At 37.4% G+C, this 18,459-nt stretch overlaps 1 protein-coding gene across 5 annotated transcripts in view; it reads right to left on the reverse strand.

Moving 5' to 3' along the window:
- Nucleotides 1-11,082, reverse strand: part of Nup153 (Nucleoporin 153kD) — a 54,409-nt gene extending 43,327 nt beyond the window's left edge. For 4 of the 5 annotated variants that reach the window (XM_067786077.1, XM_067786075.1, XM_067786079.1 and 1 more), the window contains exons 1-4: nucleotides 10,290-11,082; nucleotides 9,680-10,078; nucleotides 9,330-9,610; nucleotides 1,447-6,016 (exon numbers count right to left, since the gene is read on the reverse strand). In XM_067786077.1, the coding sequence (XP_067642178.1) occupies nucleotides 1,447-6,016; nucleotides 9,330-9,610; nucleotides 9,680-10,078; nucleotides 10,290-10,388 (5,349 nt within the window). In that variant the 5' untranslated portion in view covers nucleotides 10,389-11,082. The remainder of the gene's footprint in view (nucleotides 1-1,446; nucleotides 6,017-9,329; nucleotides 9,611-9,679; nucleotides 10,079-10,289) is intronic. The other variant, XM_067786076.1, reaches the window with a different exon arrangement.
- Between the last annotated feature and the right edge of the window lie 7,377 nt (nucleotides 11,083-18,459).

An 18,459-nucleotide genomic window follows, 5' to 3' on the forward strand; every position in this document is an offset into this window, starting at 1 on the left:
ACTAGTTTTCTCAATATTTCGATCCGTGCCCCACCTAGCGGATTTTTTTTTGATAAAATATTGCATTGTCACCGGGTTCTGACTCACGGCCCAAGTTTCCAGTCTCTAGCTCACCGGGAAGTTACTTAAAAATCGATCGCAGAATTCTTGCGTTTTTTTAGGGATTTTCGTTCATCTAAGCAAAATATATTTCATAAAGGCTTAAAAAGTTTTAACGAACTTCCAAATCATATAAAAAATAGTAAAAATTTGAAAACATTCCAAAAAAGTTTGCTAGAGCACTGTAGAACTCTCCCGCTAAGGTAAACAAGTTTTAATGTCCTTATTTTTTGGATTTTTCATGTACGGACACATGATGGGGTATGCACAACCAGCTAAGCCTTAAGCTGCTGAAGTATGAACCAAAAATGGATCGTCCGACAGGAAAAAATGCATACATAAATCAGAAAAGGAGGGTTGGGGGACAAAACCTCGAAACCGCAGTCTCAGACCAACAGTTGCTGCGTTGATGGGACTCACGCCCTTTCAGTGTGATTCGGGGCAGGATTGGAAACACGTTCTTTCCAACCTGCAGATTAATAAGCCGTAAAAATAAACAAATAAATAAGTAAATAAGTAACGAAAATAAGGCTAAACAAAAGTTGGAAGAGGGAGGATTGGAAACACGTCCTTTTCAACCTCCCATTATATGTTGAGTTGCGCTGATCAGAATCTGCATGCATTCCGATAGAGTCATTACTAAACGAAGTTGAGGGGTGGTTGGATGCACGTTATTTCCAACATCGAAATACATGTTTAACTGTGTCGATCGGAGACTAATCCAATCACTTAAAATACCAATTTAAAAGAAAAATATATGTTCCAAATTTTGTTGCCTTATGCTGGGAGCACTGGAGGATTGGAAACGCGTCCTTTCCAACCTCGCTTAAAATAGCGGCTCCCAGACTCGTCCGTTTGTCACGCTAGTAAATATGCTGATCGGAATCACATGGCATTTCGACAGCATATTCAATGTGAACTAAGTGATTGTAATAATGAATTGTATTTAGTAGTTTAATTTTAGCCCTAAACAGCCGTAATAATAAATAAATAAATAAATTGAACCAGACATATTTCTGGACTTATTTGGCTCAAATCGTTGGTGTTGCATTTAAATGCAAAATTATTAATCTGACTCAGAATCTTTGCGACTTACCGTCCCTATCACCTTCCCCATCTCAATCTCGGTCACACTTCCACCCATTGCGTATGGCCGCCAAAATTTACTTTAAAAATAAGGATTCAAGATATTGTACACAAAGAACCTGAAGTTTTAACGTGTCGAATTATTATATGAACAGACCGAGTTTACGCCAAATCAAAGGCTAAATAGGTATCAGTTTTGAGAAATAATTCCTCATTTGCATGTACGTATTCTAAGTCAAATATATTTTTAAATTTACTTACACTTGATGCGATTTGTGAAGTATTGCTACCAAAATTGAATGCCGGTTCCGATTTCTTTGCTGCCGATGCACCATCACCGCTGTTCGCTCTCGATGATGTCGTCGAACCAAAACTACCAAATGTTGCAGAGCTGGCAACTCCACCAAAGGTTGATGTATTGTTACTCATATTGCAATTACCACTACCAAAAGATGGTGATGCACCAAAAATTGATGTTTTAGTTGCCGCATTTCCAAAGAGATTTGGGGTGGCCTGCATCGGAGCTGTCGAAGCACCAGTACCGAATATTGGGGCTGGACCAACCGTTGAAGCATTAGCAGCGACGCTACCAAATGTAGCAGTCGTTCCCGTATTAGTATTGCTAACGTTGGTACTTCCAAAAACTGAATTGCCAGCACTAATGCCTGGAATGGCCATAGAAGCCGCTGCAGCTGGTGTAGCAGAAGCTATAAAACTACCAAATACAGGTTTTGATGATTCATTTGTATTCGTTGTACTAGAATTGCCAACAGATGCACCAAATGAAAACCCTCCCTTTGGCCAAGTTGCTCCGGATGAACTTATGCCGGTACCACTTGGATATGTGTTACTCGCTGGTGTAGTAGTAGCATTAGACGTTGAAGAACCAAAAACAAATGTAGATTGATCAGAACCAGTGGCTTTGTTACCCGTCGCAGCGTTACTGGCACTACCAAAAATCATTGTTGCTGATGCAGTGGGTTTTGAATCGACACTTGCTGACGGCGTCCCACCAAAGGTAATTGTGCTTGTTGTTGGTAGAAGTGTAGACGCTAGAGGTGGTGTAGATGCTTTTGAGGTAATAGTTGCTTTAACCAAAGATGCGTTTTCACCAAACGTACCGAACACATTGGTTGGCGCTGCTGGTGGTTTTGGCATCGTTGAAGTGGGGACTGATGTACCAACAGAATTGTCCGCGGAAATTGTTGTGCTAGGTGTGACAAAACTACCAAAAATCGATTTAGTGGTTGGAGAAGCTGTCCCTTTACCCGATATACTATTGCCAAAACTAAATTCTCCTTTCGGGTTTGAAAAGTTTGCAGTATTTGAACTAGCAATAGTGGCAGATTTTCCGGTTGATGTAGATGATGTTGTTGAAGCTGTGGGTGTGTTACTGCCGAAGCTAAACATCGGCTTGACTGTGGCAGTCGCTGATGTCGTAGCTGTTTGGGTCGACGGAGTGAATACTGTGGTGCTTAAAGTAAACGATGTTGACGTTGTTTTTTTCACACTGTCTGTTGTCGTACTACTTTTCTGCCCGTCCACTTTCTGGACGGGTACGCCAAATGAAAATCCAGCAGTTGGTGGTGACGTGGTGTTTGCAATGCTACTGCTTCCAATGGTAAATTCTCCAGTTGTTGTTTTGATTCTAGGCGTTTCAGTGGTATCAGATTTCACAGACCCGGAAGAAGTCACTGGAACCGTCAAATTGAATTTAACTACAGGCGATGAAGCCGTTGTCGTATTTGATGTTCCAGTGCTAGATGGTATACCAAATTTAAAACTTGTGCTCGTAGTAGTCAAATCTTCCTTTGTAGAAGTATAACCAGCACCAAACCTTAATCCACTGGTGTTTTTTTCTGATATCGTTGCAGGGGAGCAACTGCCCTTATCTGTTATGTCCTTGCCTTCAATGCTCTTGTTACTAGTCACATTTTTAGTGGTGGCAGAGACTGGATGTATGCCAAAACTAAAACCAGTACCTGGTAACGAAGTGGAAGTGTTTGGTTTGCTTCCAAAAACAAATCCCTTTGTAGCTACTCCATCAGTCTTTTGATTAGATATGGCTGCAGATGTTACTGCTTCACTTGACTCTGTTAACGATTCTTCATTCGCATGGGTTACAAATCCAAATGTAAATTTGGTTGAGGCAGTTGTACCAAATGTAAATTTCGGCCCATTGGAAGGAACATCAGGGGTTGTGGTACCTGGCTTTGCTTGTTCACAGCAAACGCATTTATTACGAGCTGCATCATTTCTTGTCATACATGCATCGCACTCCCATTTGGCAGACATTTGAGCTGCAGCAAGTGATTTGAAACCAGTATCCGCGGATGCGGAACCCAATTTAAATGTTGTGGCTTTGTTTTCGACTTTATCGTCGGAGACGTTGCTGTTCATAGCCCTACTACTGCCGATGGGATTCTTTGTTTGGCATGCAATACATTCGTTGCTATCGCTTTTGTTGTTAATAAGGCAAGTGGGACACTCCCAAGTGTTGGGTTTAGGCTTGAACGTATCTCCGAAAGTATTAGCCTTCCAACTGTTGGAGGGTTTCCCAGAAAATTGTGTGGAGACTGCAGCTCCTTTTCGTGGCGTCTCACAAGCAACACACTTAACGTCTAGATCTTTGTTGCGGATCATACAAACTTCACATTCCCACTGATCAGAGGGCCTTTTAAACTGACCGCCAAATGTCGATGATCCAGCATTTAGAAAAGCTGGCAAAGATAATTGCGGAGCAGTTTGATTGATAGATGCTACTGTCTTTCGAGGGGTTTCACAAGCCACACACTTTTGTGAAGTGCATTCATTATGAATTAAACATGTTTCACATTCCCATTTATTCGCTGCAGACTTTTTGAATTGATCGCCGAAACCAATTTTCACCTCAGTATCTTCTGCAGCCTTTGCAATCTTTTTCGGTTCAGATGGTAAATTAATTGGGTTTTTTAGAGCGTCAAGCACACTACCACTCTTTAACTGAGGAGGTGATGGAGTGTTCTCAAATTCTCCACAATAGACCGTAGCTGGTGGACTAAATATATAGCTTGCAACAGCTGCAACAGCCATTTTCGGCGATGAGACATCAGCAGCGATTCCAGGAATCACCAAAGGATATGAAAATTTGAAATTCAAATTTGTGTCTGTAACAACGGGGTCCACAATCCCACTTTTTATATTACTGCTGCCTATATCAAACGTGGTTTTAGTTTTACTAGTGAGCATGTTGTGGATATTAGTTTTAGTATTACTAATAGCTGAGCTCACTTTCGAACCATCAGTTAATTTTGAGATATTATCAAGTTTAGATAAATCATTTTTTATAATAGCCGTTGGTACTACATTTTGAGTCTTACATATATCTATGTCAAATGTTGGCACGGACTGCATTTGTGGAAACGCAATATTAGGTAAGTTGACTGTCGGTGTCAATTCATCAAGCTCTGTATTTGTTACATTTTTTGAGGCCGTAATTCGCGCCGATGTTCGTATTTTGCTTTTTATTTTATTTGTATGCTGTTGTTGATGCGCTGATACTGGTTCCGTATTATCATCTACACGCGTTTCGGTAAGTATAGGTAGTTGGTGTTCACCACTACCGACAACAGTACGCATGGTACTAGTACTATTTTGCATTGCTATTTGCCGGGAACGTTCTGTTGTACTTTGCATTTTTTTCATTTGCAATAACTGTGACATTGATGGTACCTGTAACTCTCTTATTGGCGGTGGAAATTCAGCGTTACGTGTTATGGGCTGTAGAGTAACGGCTGGTCGTGTGTAGGGTGTACGCACTTGCGAAAGCCGTATTGCACGTGATGTTTGTAAGTCCGATTCATTCAAACGAGACTTGGCTCGTGGTATAGTGAGCGGATTTGCTTTAACATTTGTATTAGCCATTTTCTTAGCCTCGCTTATAGGTGTGGCAAAATCGTTTATTAAATCTAATATTCGCTTAGCAGTGCTGGATATGGCCGAATTGTTTTCTGCACCACTCAGTGGGTTATTAGCCCCTGTAGTTGCTGCAAGGGAGTTATTCGATGATGATAGTGTTGATAAACTCGATGTAGGGCGTATAACTGTTGGTGTTATGTTACAAACCCTGCTGGCGCCATCACCAGAACTGTATTTTTTATATGCTGCAGCTCCACCATATGTTGTTTTCCCTTTGTAGAAAGGTGAAAATGTGTTTAGCAATCGACTATCACTTAGAGCAGATGTACTGCCATAAATAGATGCATTAAATTGTCGTCTATTGAGTGACGTCAATGACAGTGTTGAATTATTTAATGCATTTGATGGATCACCAGCACGCATTCCACCCGAAAACAGAGATTTACGGCCTTCTAAATGCGAAAAGAAATTAATGCCATTCCCAAAAGAGGTACGACTGTTATTACCATTCAGAAAACTTAAGCTCGACATATTGAATAGACCTGTTTTGTTATGTTGTTTTAATGACACGTTATTAGGGAGTTCAGAGATATTTCCGACACAGCCTTCACTGCACTCAGAAGCAGAATCAACATCTGGATTAGTTTCATCTGCCTCATCCGTACCATTTAATTTTTGCTTCTTGGTGCCGACAATTGATAATGAACTTCCATTTAAATTACGGCTAGCTTTAACATCAGACTGATAATTTTGACTAATTTGTGCCTCATCTTCAGCTTCTATTATGGTTGAATTATTTGTTACTAGTGTTTCCGCGTTATGTTTTTTTATATCTGTAACACCACTCAGTGATTGTCGCTTCAGGCTAGAGAGCCCCATCGATCGTTCTTTATGAAGCTGAGACGTCGAAGGTAGATGCAAAGTACGCCTTGAGCTGAAAAAGTTACATTAATTTAATTGTCCCCTTCACAAAACGGCGTAATATTAATGATATAATTTTATTATCACACCTGCGTTTTGCTAGACAAGATTTCATTTCTTTAGAAAATACTACCTTAAAAATTTTGATTTTTGTTTTATCGGCCGATTGTTCTATATGGTGGTGGTAATATTTATTTATATATTTATTTACTATATTAAAGTCAACACAGACACAAAGCGGTCGACTACTGGATACAAGATAGATGTTGTGTTAACAGATGTTATTGTTGTGTTAACAGTGCTTCGCTCAATGGATGCGACCACTCACTCAACGGCAGTCCATGGAAAGTAACAGTTTTAACAGGGATGGACCATATGCAAGTTGGTGTTAGAAGCCTTCCAAGGATATATCCCATATGAAAAGCTTCTAAGCAAACCTTTTTTTGACATACACATAATCGGAATAAAATATGTACAAACATTTTCGGTATAACTTTAAATAAACTCCTCCAATGTATTAAAATGTAAATAAACACTCCTAGTGTATTTCTGTCTTGAAAAGCTTCTCAGTGAAAACTCATCTGCTTGCAGATGCCGTTCGGAGGCGGTATGAAGCTTGTAAGTCCCGTCCCTCCAATTTGTAGGAAAAAATAAAAGGAGCACAACGCAAACTGGGATTGAAGCTCGGCGTAAAATCTCTTCGGAGGTTATCTCGCCTTACATATACACTCATGGCCAATATAATAGGTGTACACAGCTTTGGTTCTATATCCAGGCGCGGTTCCACCAGCACTTCTAAGGGGAGAACATTTTTTTAAATATATATAGTGATAACGTAAAATAGTAGACCACGCAAGAAAAATTAAAAATTAGTAAAAATCCGTTTTGTGATAAGAAACTACTATGTATATTACTATTATATATTTCATTACAGTCAATATTTACTCTGTACATGATGCAATTGTTGAAAAAAAATTAAATCATAAAACAAGACGATGTGGTCCTATTTTCGGAAAACTTTATTTATTTAGCTTCTAGCCTCACAGCCTCAATTTCATCCTACAATGAAATTCTGCACACTTTTGGACAAATTAATATTTTAAGATTGCCCCCAGTTTCTCCCCCCTGGAACCGCGCATGTATATCAATACATGCGTACGGCTGATATGCTGAGAAGTTTGAACTGCTTAAGTGTAAAGCAAAAGATTTTTTTTCACGCTATGAAGTTTATATTTAATATTAAAAGTGAAAATGTACCTGAATATCTAAGTAAAAACGTAGTATTAGTTAAGCAAACACATAACATTAATACATGGAATAAACACAATTTCAAACTGCCTTTATTCAGAACTGAAATAGATCAGCAAAATATTTTTTATAAAGGTCTAAAAAGTTTCAATGAACTGCCTATAGATATAAAAAGTTGTAATGAAATCGGGGCTTTTAAAGCAAAACTTTATGAATATTGTAAAACCTTAGCAATAAGATAGTAAATTGTAATATAATTTAATTTATGAATTAGGCTTTTTTGCCGTAATAAATAAATGAAATGAAATGAAATACAAGATTTTGCGAATGAAACACATTTTGTATGGTAATATTAATAACTTTAGTTACTTATACTAAATATATGAAATTTATTATAATTCATCCATTTCAAAGATAACTGTATCATAATAAAAAATTTCTTTGGTCAAAATAAGAGGTGTATGAAGCTTTTCTTAGAAATCAAAATACACCATTGAAATATAATTCCTTACTCCACTGTTATTTTAATCACCGGTATCTCCTCCAAGTTTTGTATAACCTAGCCTTTTCCATTGGTCACGACTTTAATTAATTTTTGGTAGGTTCCAATGGAGTGCTATCCCATCCCAATCATTCATCTTCTGCCAAAATAAATCGGTTGTTTTGAAATGAAAAGGACTCCAGTCTTCTTCTAAGGTCCCTTCACAAGTTCTCAATAGGGTTGAGGTCAGGGGATTGACTTGGCTATTGCATACATGTGACAATTCCATTTCCGAACCACTCACATAGCAAGCGAATAGTATGTTTTGTACCGTTATCTTGGTGATAACTCAATCTAAGTGGGGTGTATTCCTTCGCATATGACAGCTTAACATTTCGCAAAATATCCCTGTACTCCTCAGTGATTATTGCGGCCTTTATCCAAAATAAATAACCCAAACCTTAACAAGAGAAGCCTCACGGCAATTACGTTTCCTTCTCCATGCCTAATTGTCCTTTTGGTGCGTCAAGAAAAAAACTTTGCCCTTCGCGCCATGTACAGTACTTTTGGAGTCCTTCCCACGCAAATTAATCTTCACTTCGATGCTAAATAAAACATTTCGCAATTTTTTTCCTACGATGGGACCGCACCAATGCAGATGTACAGTGGCATAAACTCTTCCGTTTGTGTACCGTGGAGTACAAGGATGTTTGCGAATTGTTAAACTGACATATGCGGAAGAAAACACCCCACTTAGATTGAGTTATCACTATGTTAACGGTACAAAACATACTCTTCGGTTGCTATTTGAGTGGTTCGGAAATGGAATTGTCACATGTATGCAATGGTCAAGTAAATCTCCTGATCTCAACCCTATTGAGAACTTGTAAAGTGACCTTAGAAGAAGATGAAGGATAGGGATGGGATAGCACTCCATTGGAAATCTGCCAAAAATTAATAAAAGTGGTGACCAATGGAAAAAGCTAAGTTATACAAAACTTGCAGGAGATACCGGTGATTAAAATAACAGTGGAGTAAGTAATTATATTTCAATGGTGTTTTTTAAGAAAAGTTTCATACACCTATTATTTTGACCAACGAAATTTTTTTATTATGATACAGTTATCTTTGAAATGGATGAAATATAATATTTTTCATATATTTAGTCAGGCATGCTTAACGAACGAAACGATATCATTTCGTTACGATAATCAACGCTAATAATATCGTCAAATTAACGTTAATTTGACGTTCTTAACGTTAATAAACGAAACGAAATGACTTCGTTTCGTTTATTAGCGTTGATTATCGTAACGAAATGATATCGTTTCGTTCGTTAAGCATGCCTGTATTTAGTATAAGTAACTAAAGTTATTAATATTACCATACAAGATTTGTTTTCATTCGCAAAATCTTGTAATGATATAGAACCAAAGCTGTGTACACCTATTATTTTGGCCATAAGTGTATATATCTATATATATACATCTATATATCTATATATATATCTATATATATATATATATATATATATATATATATATATATATAACATAAAAAAGTTAAACAATATTTCATTTTACGGTAATGTGTTTACCTGATGCTATCTAAAAGTTTCTCACTGCTGTTCAGTTTACTTGCAATGTTTTCCTGTATTTTAACATCCTTAGTAGCTGCAGTGGGAAAGAAGCCATATGATGTTCGTTGGTCTAACTCTCGCTGATTATAAGCAGTAGTCTCCATGTGGTGTTTTAAAGTGTGCGACATTGTGGGTTTTGACAGTTTATCTTCCAAAGTTGATGTATTAGTAGGTATGTATCGTTGACTGTTACCAATAGCGGGAGTAGAGGCCACTAAAGGCTGATGGATATTTGTAGTCTTGAAAAGAATTAATCATTAAAATCATGACAATTGCAATTATAATTTACAATTATAAAGTGAACTTACATCAAAACTTATCCGTGACCGCTTACTGGGAGGTTGCCTAACAGAACCATACGTCTTCATTGTATAATGGGCTCTTTGTGATGGAATTCCGGTTTCATTTGTTACGTCCTCGTCACTGTTGTTGTCTGTATCATCTTCGTCCGTGTCTTTGATATTACCGCTACGACCTGGAAAATGGCCTTTATGCTCATTGTGTGCAAGTATTCCCTCTTCAATACTTTCGTTCGCATCATCGATATATTCCTCATCGTCAATTTCAATACGGCGTCGTCGACGTGCGGACCCTACATTGAAACTGCCATTCAAGGAATCATTGTTGCGTGTTGTGGGAGAAAACCATTTAGACAAACTGCTTGGTATTATGCTAGACACACGCGATTTGACTTTTCCTAAAAGAGACTGAAATTCGAATGCAGACATTATGAGTAAAATTTGGAAAGAACAGAAAGTTCTATGGGTATTATATTTGATGAAAAATTCTACAGTAATAAGTCCAATGCGAGTAAGGAAAGATAAAACTGAGTGAAGAGAAACATAAAAACTACAACTCATAAGCCCATAACATCATTAATTCAGCTTTATTTTAATTCAGTATTAGAACTGTACTCACATTGTTAGCTGAGCCCGCCAGATCTTCTAGGGTATCGTCATCGTTGCTCAACGATTTCTGCATTATATCGTTGCTATTTGCTTCGTACTCTGTTGACATGCTGGGACACTTACAACAGCGGGAGACCACTATGTTATTATTAATAAAATCTGTTTGTAGAAGCCACGATTCCAATGCATTAGCGCACACATGCACCCAAAAAAATTTACACAATCACACGCTTGTCTAGATCGCGGACTAAACTCTCACACTACGAGTACACTAATGGTAGGTAAGTTTTAAGGTAAGGATATTACCAATATAAATCTTTTTCCAGTATATAAAAAAGTGATTGTATTTTTCGGCTTTATTTCGATTATTTTTCTCACAGTTTATAAGCATTCCACATTTAAAAGGCTTTCATGGCCTCGAGTAGAAACAGAATCCTCTTTGTCACCTCTTTCGGTAAAGCAGTTGGGTTACTCACACACTCACAAAAGCAACTCGCTGTTCAATGCTATTGGCCTCTTTCTTTCGAGCCCATTCAAATGGAATTTTTTTTATGTCGTTTTCAACGTTGTCGCTGTCAGTCTCCGTCGAATTTTGATATTTCTTTGCACAAGCGACCAAGTCCCTTTTATTTCAATTACAATAAAACCAGTCGCACGTTTTTATGGTTTTTTGCCTTTAAATTAACAGTGCAATTGTAGTTTAAGCTTTTACAGTAAATTTTAAACCAGAACAGTCACTGAAAATTATATATTTTCACTGATCCACGATGAAAGAAATAACGACGGAAAAAACGCGTGAGACGAACGAGAATAAACGAGTTACCAAAAAAACGATTCGTTAAAAAATTTAACGAAATAGAAATGGCGGTATGAACAGAGTTGCATGTCTCCCCGCTAATACGTATCCCTGCAAGACCTCTCCCGGGTAGCTAGCTTAGGTGTTAAACTATTATTACTTTGTGCCAATTAAGCCCCGTATTTTAGTGCGAGTTTAAATTACAGTTAACAGAATTCTTGTGTGTTCAGAGGAATAACAGAATTCTTGTGTTTGGCAGGGGAATACAAGAATTCTTGGGTTTGGCAGAGGAATTTAACAGAATTCTTGTGTTAGAGGAAAATAACACTGGCGCTCATAAGAAGAAGAATTTGACATTTGTTTTCTTTACAAGTTGACCGTCGAAATGAAGAGAAATTGGAAAATGAATTATCTGCGAATTTAACTTGAAATAATATGAACAAAGGCGAAATATATATATTTTAAATGTTTTAACACTGAAAAGAACACATCACATGGATTTACAAAGTAAGCGCGCCAATGGTGTGATTTTTAGCAACCAAGGCGTACAAGCCCAGTAATAAAGGTTTTTGATTTGAAATGTGTCTACTTGAATATTTGTAGTTTGTTAGCAAATAAAGCAGAGCTCGAAAAAATGATAGAAGAAGTGGATCCGGACATTGTTTTATGCTCAGAAACACGTATAACTTCAGATATTCTTGATTCTAAAATTAATATTGCACCGTATACATTAATTCGCTGCGACTTTCATAGTAGACATACGAGAGGGGTCGTTTTATTACTGAAAAAGGAAATCAAGTACAAAGTCAGGTTCAATCGATCAATTGATAGAAATGTATGGTGTGCTATAGTAAAATTAAAGCAAGTTGACATTAACGCCCCGATTCTCAGCGTTACCGATAAAATAGTACCGAGAACATTATGTAACCGAATATCGTTACCAGTTCTTTTATCCGCGATTCTGGCCAAAGTGGTAACGCTATCATCACCGAAAAACTCACCAGTGCCTGTGGAGAAATTTGAAAGGTAGTTTTCTTCGCTTTCACGGTTGCCACTTTGGACCATTTGCACCAAAAATGGTCCTTTTCAACCCCGTTTGGTCCGCTGGTCCCTTTTCTTCAATTTTGGTCCTCTTAGGCAGTAGCCACGATTGGTACTTTTCTTTCTTTTCATTCAGGTAAAAATTCACAATATTGCCCAAAAATTTGCCACACTTTCTTAGCCCCCATATAATTTTCAATTTACTTCAATGGAACTCTCACCATAAAAAATTACTCAGTCAATAAAATGTACCAGAACAATAACATTTCACCTAAGATATAACTTATGCCCGGAATTAAAAAGAAAATTGTTGGAAAACACATATTGTCGTTAATTTTTGATGAAATAACCGACTAATCAAAAAAAAAACTCTTTTTTTATAATAATACAAGTAAGGAAGGTTATGTTCGGGTGTAACCGAACATTACATACTCAGTTGAGAGCTATGGTGACAACATAAGGGAAAATAACCATGTAGGAAAATGAACCGACGGAAACCCTGGAATGTGTTTGTATGACATGTGTATCAAATTAAATGCATTAAAGAGTATTTTATGAGGGAGTGGGCCATAGTTCTATAGGTGGACGCCATTTAGGGATGTAGCCATAAAGGTGGATCAGGGTTGACTCTAGAATGCGTTTGTACGATATAGGTATCAAATGAAAGGTGTTAATGAGTATTTTAAAAGGGAGTGGGCCTTAGTTCCATAGGTGGACGCCGTTTCGAGATATCGCCATAAAGGTGGGCCAGGGGTGACTCTATAATTCCTTTGTGCAATATGGGTATCAAACGAAAGGAGTTAATGAGCATTTTAAAAGGGAGTGGGCCTTAGTTCTATAGGTGGACGCCTTTTCGAGGTATTGCCATAAAGGTGGACCAGGGGTGACTCTAGAATGCGTTTGTACAATATGGGTATCAAATGAAAGGTGTTAATGAGTATTTTAAAAGGGAGTGGGCCTTAGTTCCATAGGTGGACGCCGTTTCGAGATATCGCCATAACGGTGGGCCAGGGGTGACTCTAGAATTCCTTTGTGCAATATGGGTATCAAACGAAAGGAGTTAATGAGTATTTTAAAAGGGAGTGGGCCTTAGTTCTATAGGTGGACGCCTTTTCGAGGTATCGCAATAAAGGTGGACCAGGGGTGACTCTAGACTTTGTTTGTACGATATGGGTTTCAAATGAAAGGTGCTAATGAGTATTTTTAAAAGGGATTGGGCCTTCGTTCTATAGGTGTTCACCTTTTCGAGATATCGCCATAAAGGTGGACCAGGGGTGACTCTATAATGCGTTTGTACAATATGGGTATCAAATGAAAGGTGTTAATGAGTATTTTAAAAGGGAGTGGGCCTTAGTTCCATAGGTGGACGCCGTTTCGAGATATCGCCATAACGGTGGGCCAGGGGTGACTCTAGAATTCCTTTGTGCAATATGGGTATCAAACGAAAGGAGTTAATGAGTATTTTAAAAGGGAGTGGGCCTTAGTTCTATAGGTGGACGCCTTTTCGAGGTATCGCAATAAAGGTGGACCAGGGGTGACTCTAGACTTTGTTTGTACGATATGGGTTTCAAATGAAAGGTGCTAATGAGTATTTTTAAAAGGGATTGGGCCTTCGTTCTATAGGTGTTCACCTTTTCGAGATATCGCCATAAAGGTGGACCAGGGGTGACTTTAGAATATGTTTGTACGATATGGGTATCAAATGAAAGGTGTTAATGAGTATTTTAAAAGGGCGTGGGGCTTAGTTCTATAGGTGGACGCCTTTTCGAGATATCGCCATAAAGGTGGACCAGGGGTGACTCTAGAATGAGTTTGTACGATATGGGTATCAAGTTAAAGGTATTAATGAGAGTTTTAAAAGGGAGTGGTGGTAGCTGTATATGTGAAGGCGTTTTCCAGATATCGACCAAAATGTGGACCAGGGTGACCCAGAACATCATCTGTTGGATACCGCTAATTTATTTATATATGTAATACCTGCCAAGATTTTAAGGGTTTTTTATTTCGCCCTGCAGAACTTTTTCATTTTCTTCTACTTAATATGGTAGGTGTCACAACCATTTTATAAAGTTTTTTTTAAAGTTATATTTCGCGTCAATAAAACAATCCAATTACCTTACTATGTTTCATCCCTTTTTTCGTATTTGGTATAGAATTATGGCATTTTTTTCATTTTTCGTAATTTTCGATATCGAAAAAGTGGGCGTGGTCATAGTCGGATTTCATTCATTTTTCATACTAAGATAAAGTGAGTTCAAATAAGCACGTGAACTAAGTTCATTAAAGATATGTCGATTTTTGCTCAAGTTATCGTGTTAACGGCCATGCGGAAGGACAGACGGATGACTGTGTATAAAAACTGGGCGTGGCATCAACCGATTTCGCTCATTTTCACAGAAAACAGTTAACGTCATAAAATCTATGCCCCTACCAAATTTCAAAAGGATTGGTTAATTTTTGTTCGACTTATGGCGTTAAAAGTATCCTAGACAAATTAAATGAAAAAGGGCGGAGCCACGCCCATTTTGAAATTTTCTTTTGTTTTTGTATTTTGTTGCACCATATCATTACTGGTGTTGAATGTTGACATAATTTACTTATATACTGTAAAGGTTTTTTGTTAAAATTTTACTTAAAAATTTTTTTTTTTTAAAGTGGGCGTGGTCCTCCGATTTTTCTAATTTTTATTAAGCGTACATATAGTAATAGGAGTAACGTCTCTGCCAAATTTTATCATGATATCTTCAACGACTGCCAAATTACAGCTTGCAAAAGTTTTAAATTACCTTCTTTTAAAAGTGGGCGGTGCCACGCCCATTGTCTAAAATTTTACTAATTTTCTATTCTGCGTCATAAGTTCAACTCATCTACCAAGTTTCGTCGCTTTATCTGTCTTTTGTAATGAATTATCGCACTTTTTCGGTTTTTCGAAATTTTCGATATCGAAAAAGTGAGCGTGGTTATAGTCCGATATAGTTCATTTTAAATAGCGATCTGAGATGAGTGCTCAAGAATCTACACACCAAATTTCATCAAGATAACTCAAAATTTACTCAAGTTATCGTGTTAACGGACGGACGGACGGACATGGCTCAATCAAATTTTTTTTCGATCCTGATTATTTTGATATATGGAAGTCTATATCTATCTCGTTTCCTTCATATATGTACAACCAACCGTTATCCAATCAAACTTAATATACTCTGTGAGCTCTGCTCAACTGAGTATAATTAATAACGGCTAGATATTTCGATCGGTTGTACAACACTATGTAAAATATATGAAAATAAAAATTTCTTCTCGCCTAGCATAGCTTATAGCGAGGACTCTGCCGTGAGCCCAACACTTTCAAAACTTCTACAAAGAAATTCTATGCATTACTTCTCGTTTGGTACGTTGATATTTAAATCTCTCTCACCCAGCACCCCAGCGGGTTAGGGGGTCAGAATATACCCGCGGTAGGTATACCTGTCGTAAGAGGCGACTAAAATACCAGATTCAAGGAACTGTGTAGCGCAACCCTTCTGGTTGCCAGCGCAATATACAGCTTCTCCAAACCCAATTGTCAACCTCACCTATCCGCGGCGAATCCTGTTTCACGACAGACGAGGCTCTGGCGACCCAAGCTCCTCATGGAACTTAGGGGTGGGGAGGGAGGGATGATGGCCTGAAGGTGTAATGTGGCCTTATAAATCGTTCCCGAGATGGTCGGGCTGACACCTATTGGGCTATTGTGGTGTTAAGCCACGCAAGGTAATTGAAAACTAAGTATCTTGACACAAGAAATATTTTAACTCGAAGACAGAAGGAAGAGATTTGATTTCGGAAGAAATGTTTTGTATAAAATTATTCCCGGAGGTGCTAGCAGAACCCATGAGGCATGGGATCAAAACTCACACTTACTGAATCTAGGCTTTGATATGAAATTTAAACGTTAAGGGAAAAAGTATGCATCTATAAAAATAGCACTAACAAAATTTCCTCGTTTCATTTACGATTTACTGAGTTTTCCACATACATAGTTCGGCAACACCAGAACGCAAATTTTGAACCGTTTCTTACTAAAACCTAACTGCACTATACATTTTATTTCATTGCAATCAACAACATAATGCTAAAAACCAGAGCTTTGTGACCAAAACTAGGTTCACAATGTTTGGTTGGTGAAAAACATAGACTTATCCTATGTCAAAATATAGTACCATTTTTGGTTGCATGCACATATATTTGTTTGTTCAGCTTGAATTAAAGGAAAGTCTTCACTATGTTTAGTAAAATTTTATAATGGAAACATCCTAAAATTTTGTATTTTATACTAATGAAATAAAACAAAAACTTGGTCCTTTTTTTCGATGAATTTTGGTCCCAAATGAAAACATGGTGTGGCAACCGTGTTCGCTTTACAGAAAATGTCTCGCTTGTAGATACGAGGTTAACGAATAAACGGGACGATGTGTATATGCATATTATGCATGATAAGTTTCTACATATGTATATTGTAATTTATTCTGTGAAAGTACATAATGTAAACAAATATGTATAGCAATAGGCAACACTTTTTTACTATTATCTTTACTTATTTTCGCTTACAATTCTTTATTTTTCAGTTTTGCCTTTTTCTATACAACAGCTGTTGTGTGGTTATTTCGATGTAACCACCTACTTTTGTGGGTAAAAAATTATCCGGATACTTTCGCTGGTAGAATACCAAAAGGGTGTAAAAGTTGCCACATGATTTCGTTACCGTGGTGAAGAATATTGTTACCACACTAGAATCGGGGCGTAAGTGGCAAATAGGTGTGTTGTACCATTCCCCAAGTTCTAGTGACAGTGAATTTTTAAATCACATAGAGAGTATTTTATCAGAAGTATTACAATCAAGTACGAATTCCCTTCTAGTTGGAGATTTCAATATAAACTTAAATATTAACTCTTCGAGTAGCTACAAACTGAATGAAATTTGTGCAAGTAGCGCAATGAAACAAAAAAATTTCTCAAGCAAAAATAGATTTATTATATGCAAACGCTGATATACTGTCTTGTGTAAATCTTGAAGACCACAGAATATCCGATCACGAAATTATTTCTTTTGCTATAAAAGTAAGTAATTCAAACCCGTTACGAAGAGTCATTTAATCAACATCCTGGGAGAATTATTCTGCCGATAACTTGACGACTATACTGAGGAATTGCGATCTCAGTTTAATAAGAAGCATGAATGTCAACGACATGGGGTCAACTATATAAATACTTGTTTTCTAGATTGTATGGAAGTACTAACGTTTGAAAAAAACAGTACGGTAAAGTTAAGAAATAAATGGTATGACCAAGAATTGACAGAATTGAATAAACTAAAATACCGGTTGCACTCACAAGCTAGAGCAACGGGTGACTATACCGAATATAACATGGTCGCGAAGTACTACAAAAAACTAATCAAATTTAAAAAGATTAAATACATGGAGAATAATATTGATATCAATAGTTCAGATAGCAAGCTAATGTGGAAGCATCTTAAGCATGCTATAAACTTAACGGGCCACAAGAAAAGATCTTGACGGTGATCGTAAAAGGTATGACATATGATACACCTCGCGATATTGCTGAAGCATTGAACTCCTTCCTTATAGATAGTATTGTTGATATAAACAGGGAAATTGAAGTTGTTCAGAGTCAGAACGACTTCCAATTACAGCTAGGTCATGTTTAAAATTTGAAGAAATTACGGTTGTGGATGTTATACGTATAGCAAAAAGGTTTAAAAATAAAACTGGGGGAAAAATTTACTTTCCGAAGGCGTAATTGAAGATTGAACAATCCGGTTTCCGAGAAAGGCACTCTTGCGAGACGGCGTTAAATTACGTCATATCTAGCTGGAAGGAAGAGCTGAGCCTAAAAAAACATATAGTAGCAGTTTTCATTGACCTGAAAAGAGCGTTCGAAACAATTGATAGGAATGTAATGCTCGATGAAATACAAAAAATTGGTATTAGGGAAAATGAATTGCAGTGGTTTAGAAGCTTCTTATCAGACCGGAAACAAAGAACAACCATCGAATCAGTAGTCTCATCCGAGGCACAAGTGGACATAGGTTTACTACAAGGGTCGGTATTAGCACCAATCCTGTTCAACATTTACATAAACGATTTATCATCAGCACTGAAATATAGTAAAATCAGGTTGTTTGCAGATGATGCGCTACTTGAAGTAAATGAAACGGACATTTCAATAGCAAGGAGCAAAATGCAAGAAGATTTGGGCTCATTGTCTAGATGGCTTTGCATTAATAAACTCAAGCTTAACGTTAACAAAACTAAGTTCATGGTTTTATCTAGGCCGACCA

Source organism: Eurosta solidaginis, chromosome 4, assembly GCF_040869045.1.
Source record: "Eurosta solidaginis isolate ZX-2024a chromosome 4, ASM4086904v1, whole genome shotgun sequence".
NCBI lineage: Eukaryota > Metazoa > Arthropoda > Insecta > Diptera > Tephritidae > Eurosta > Eurosta solidaginis.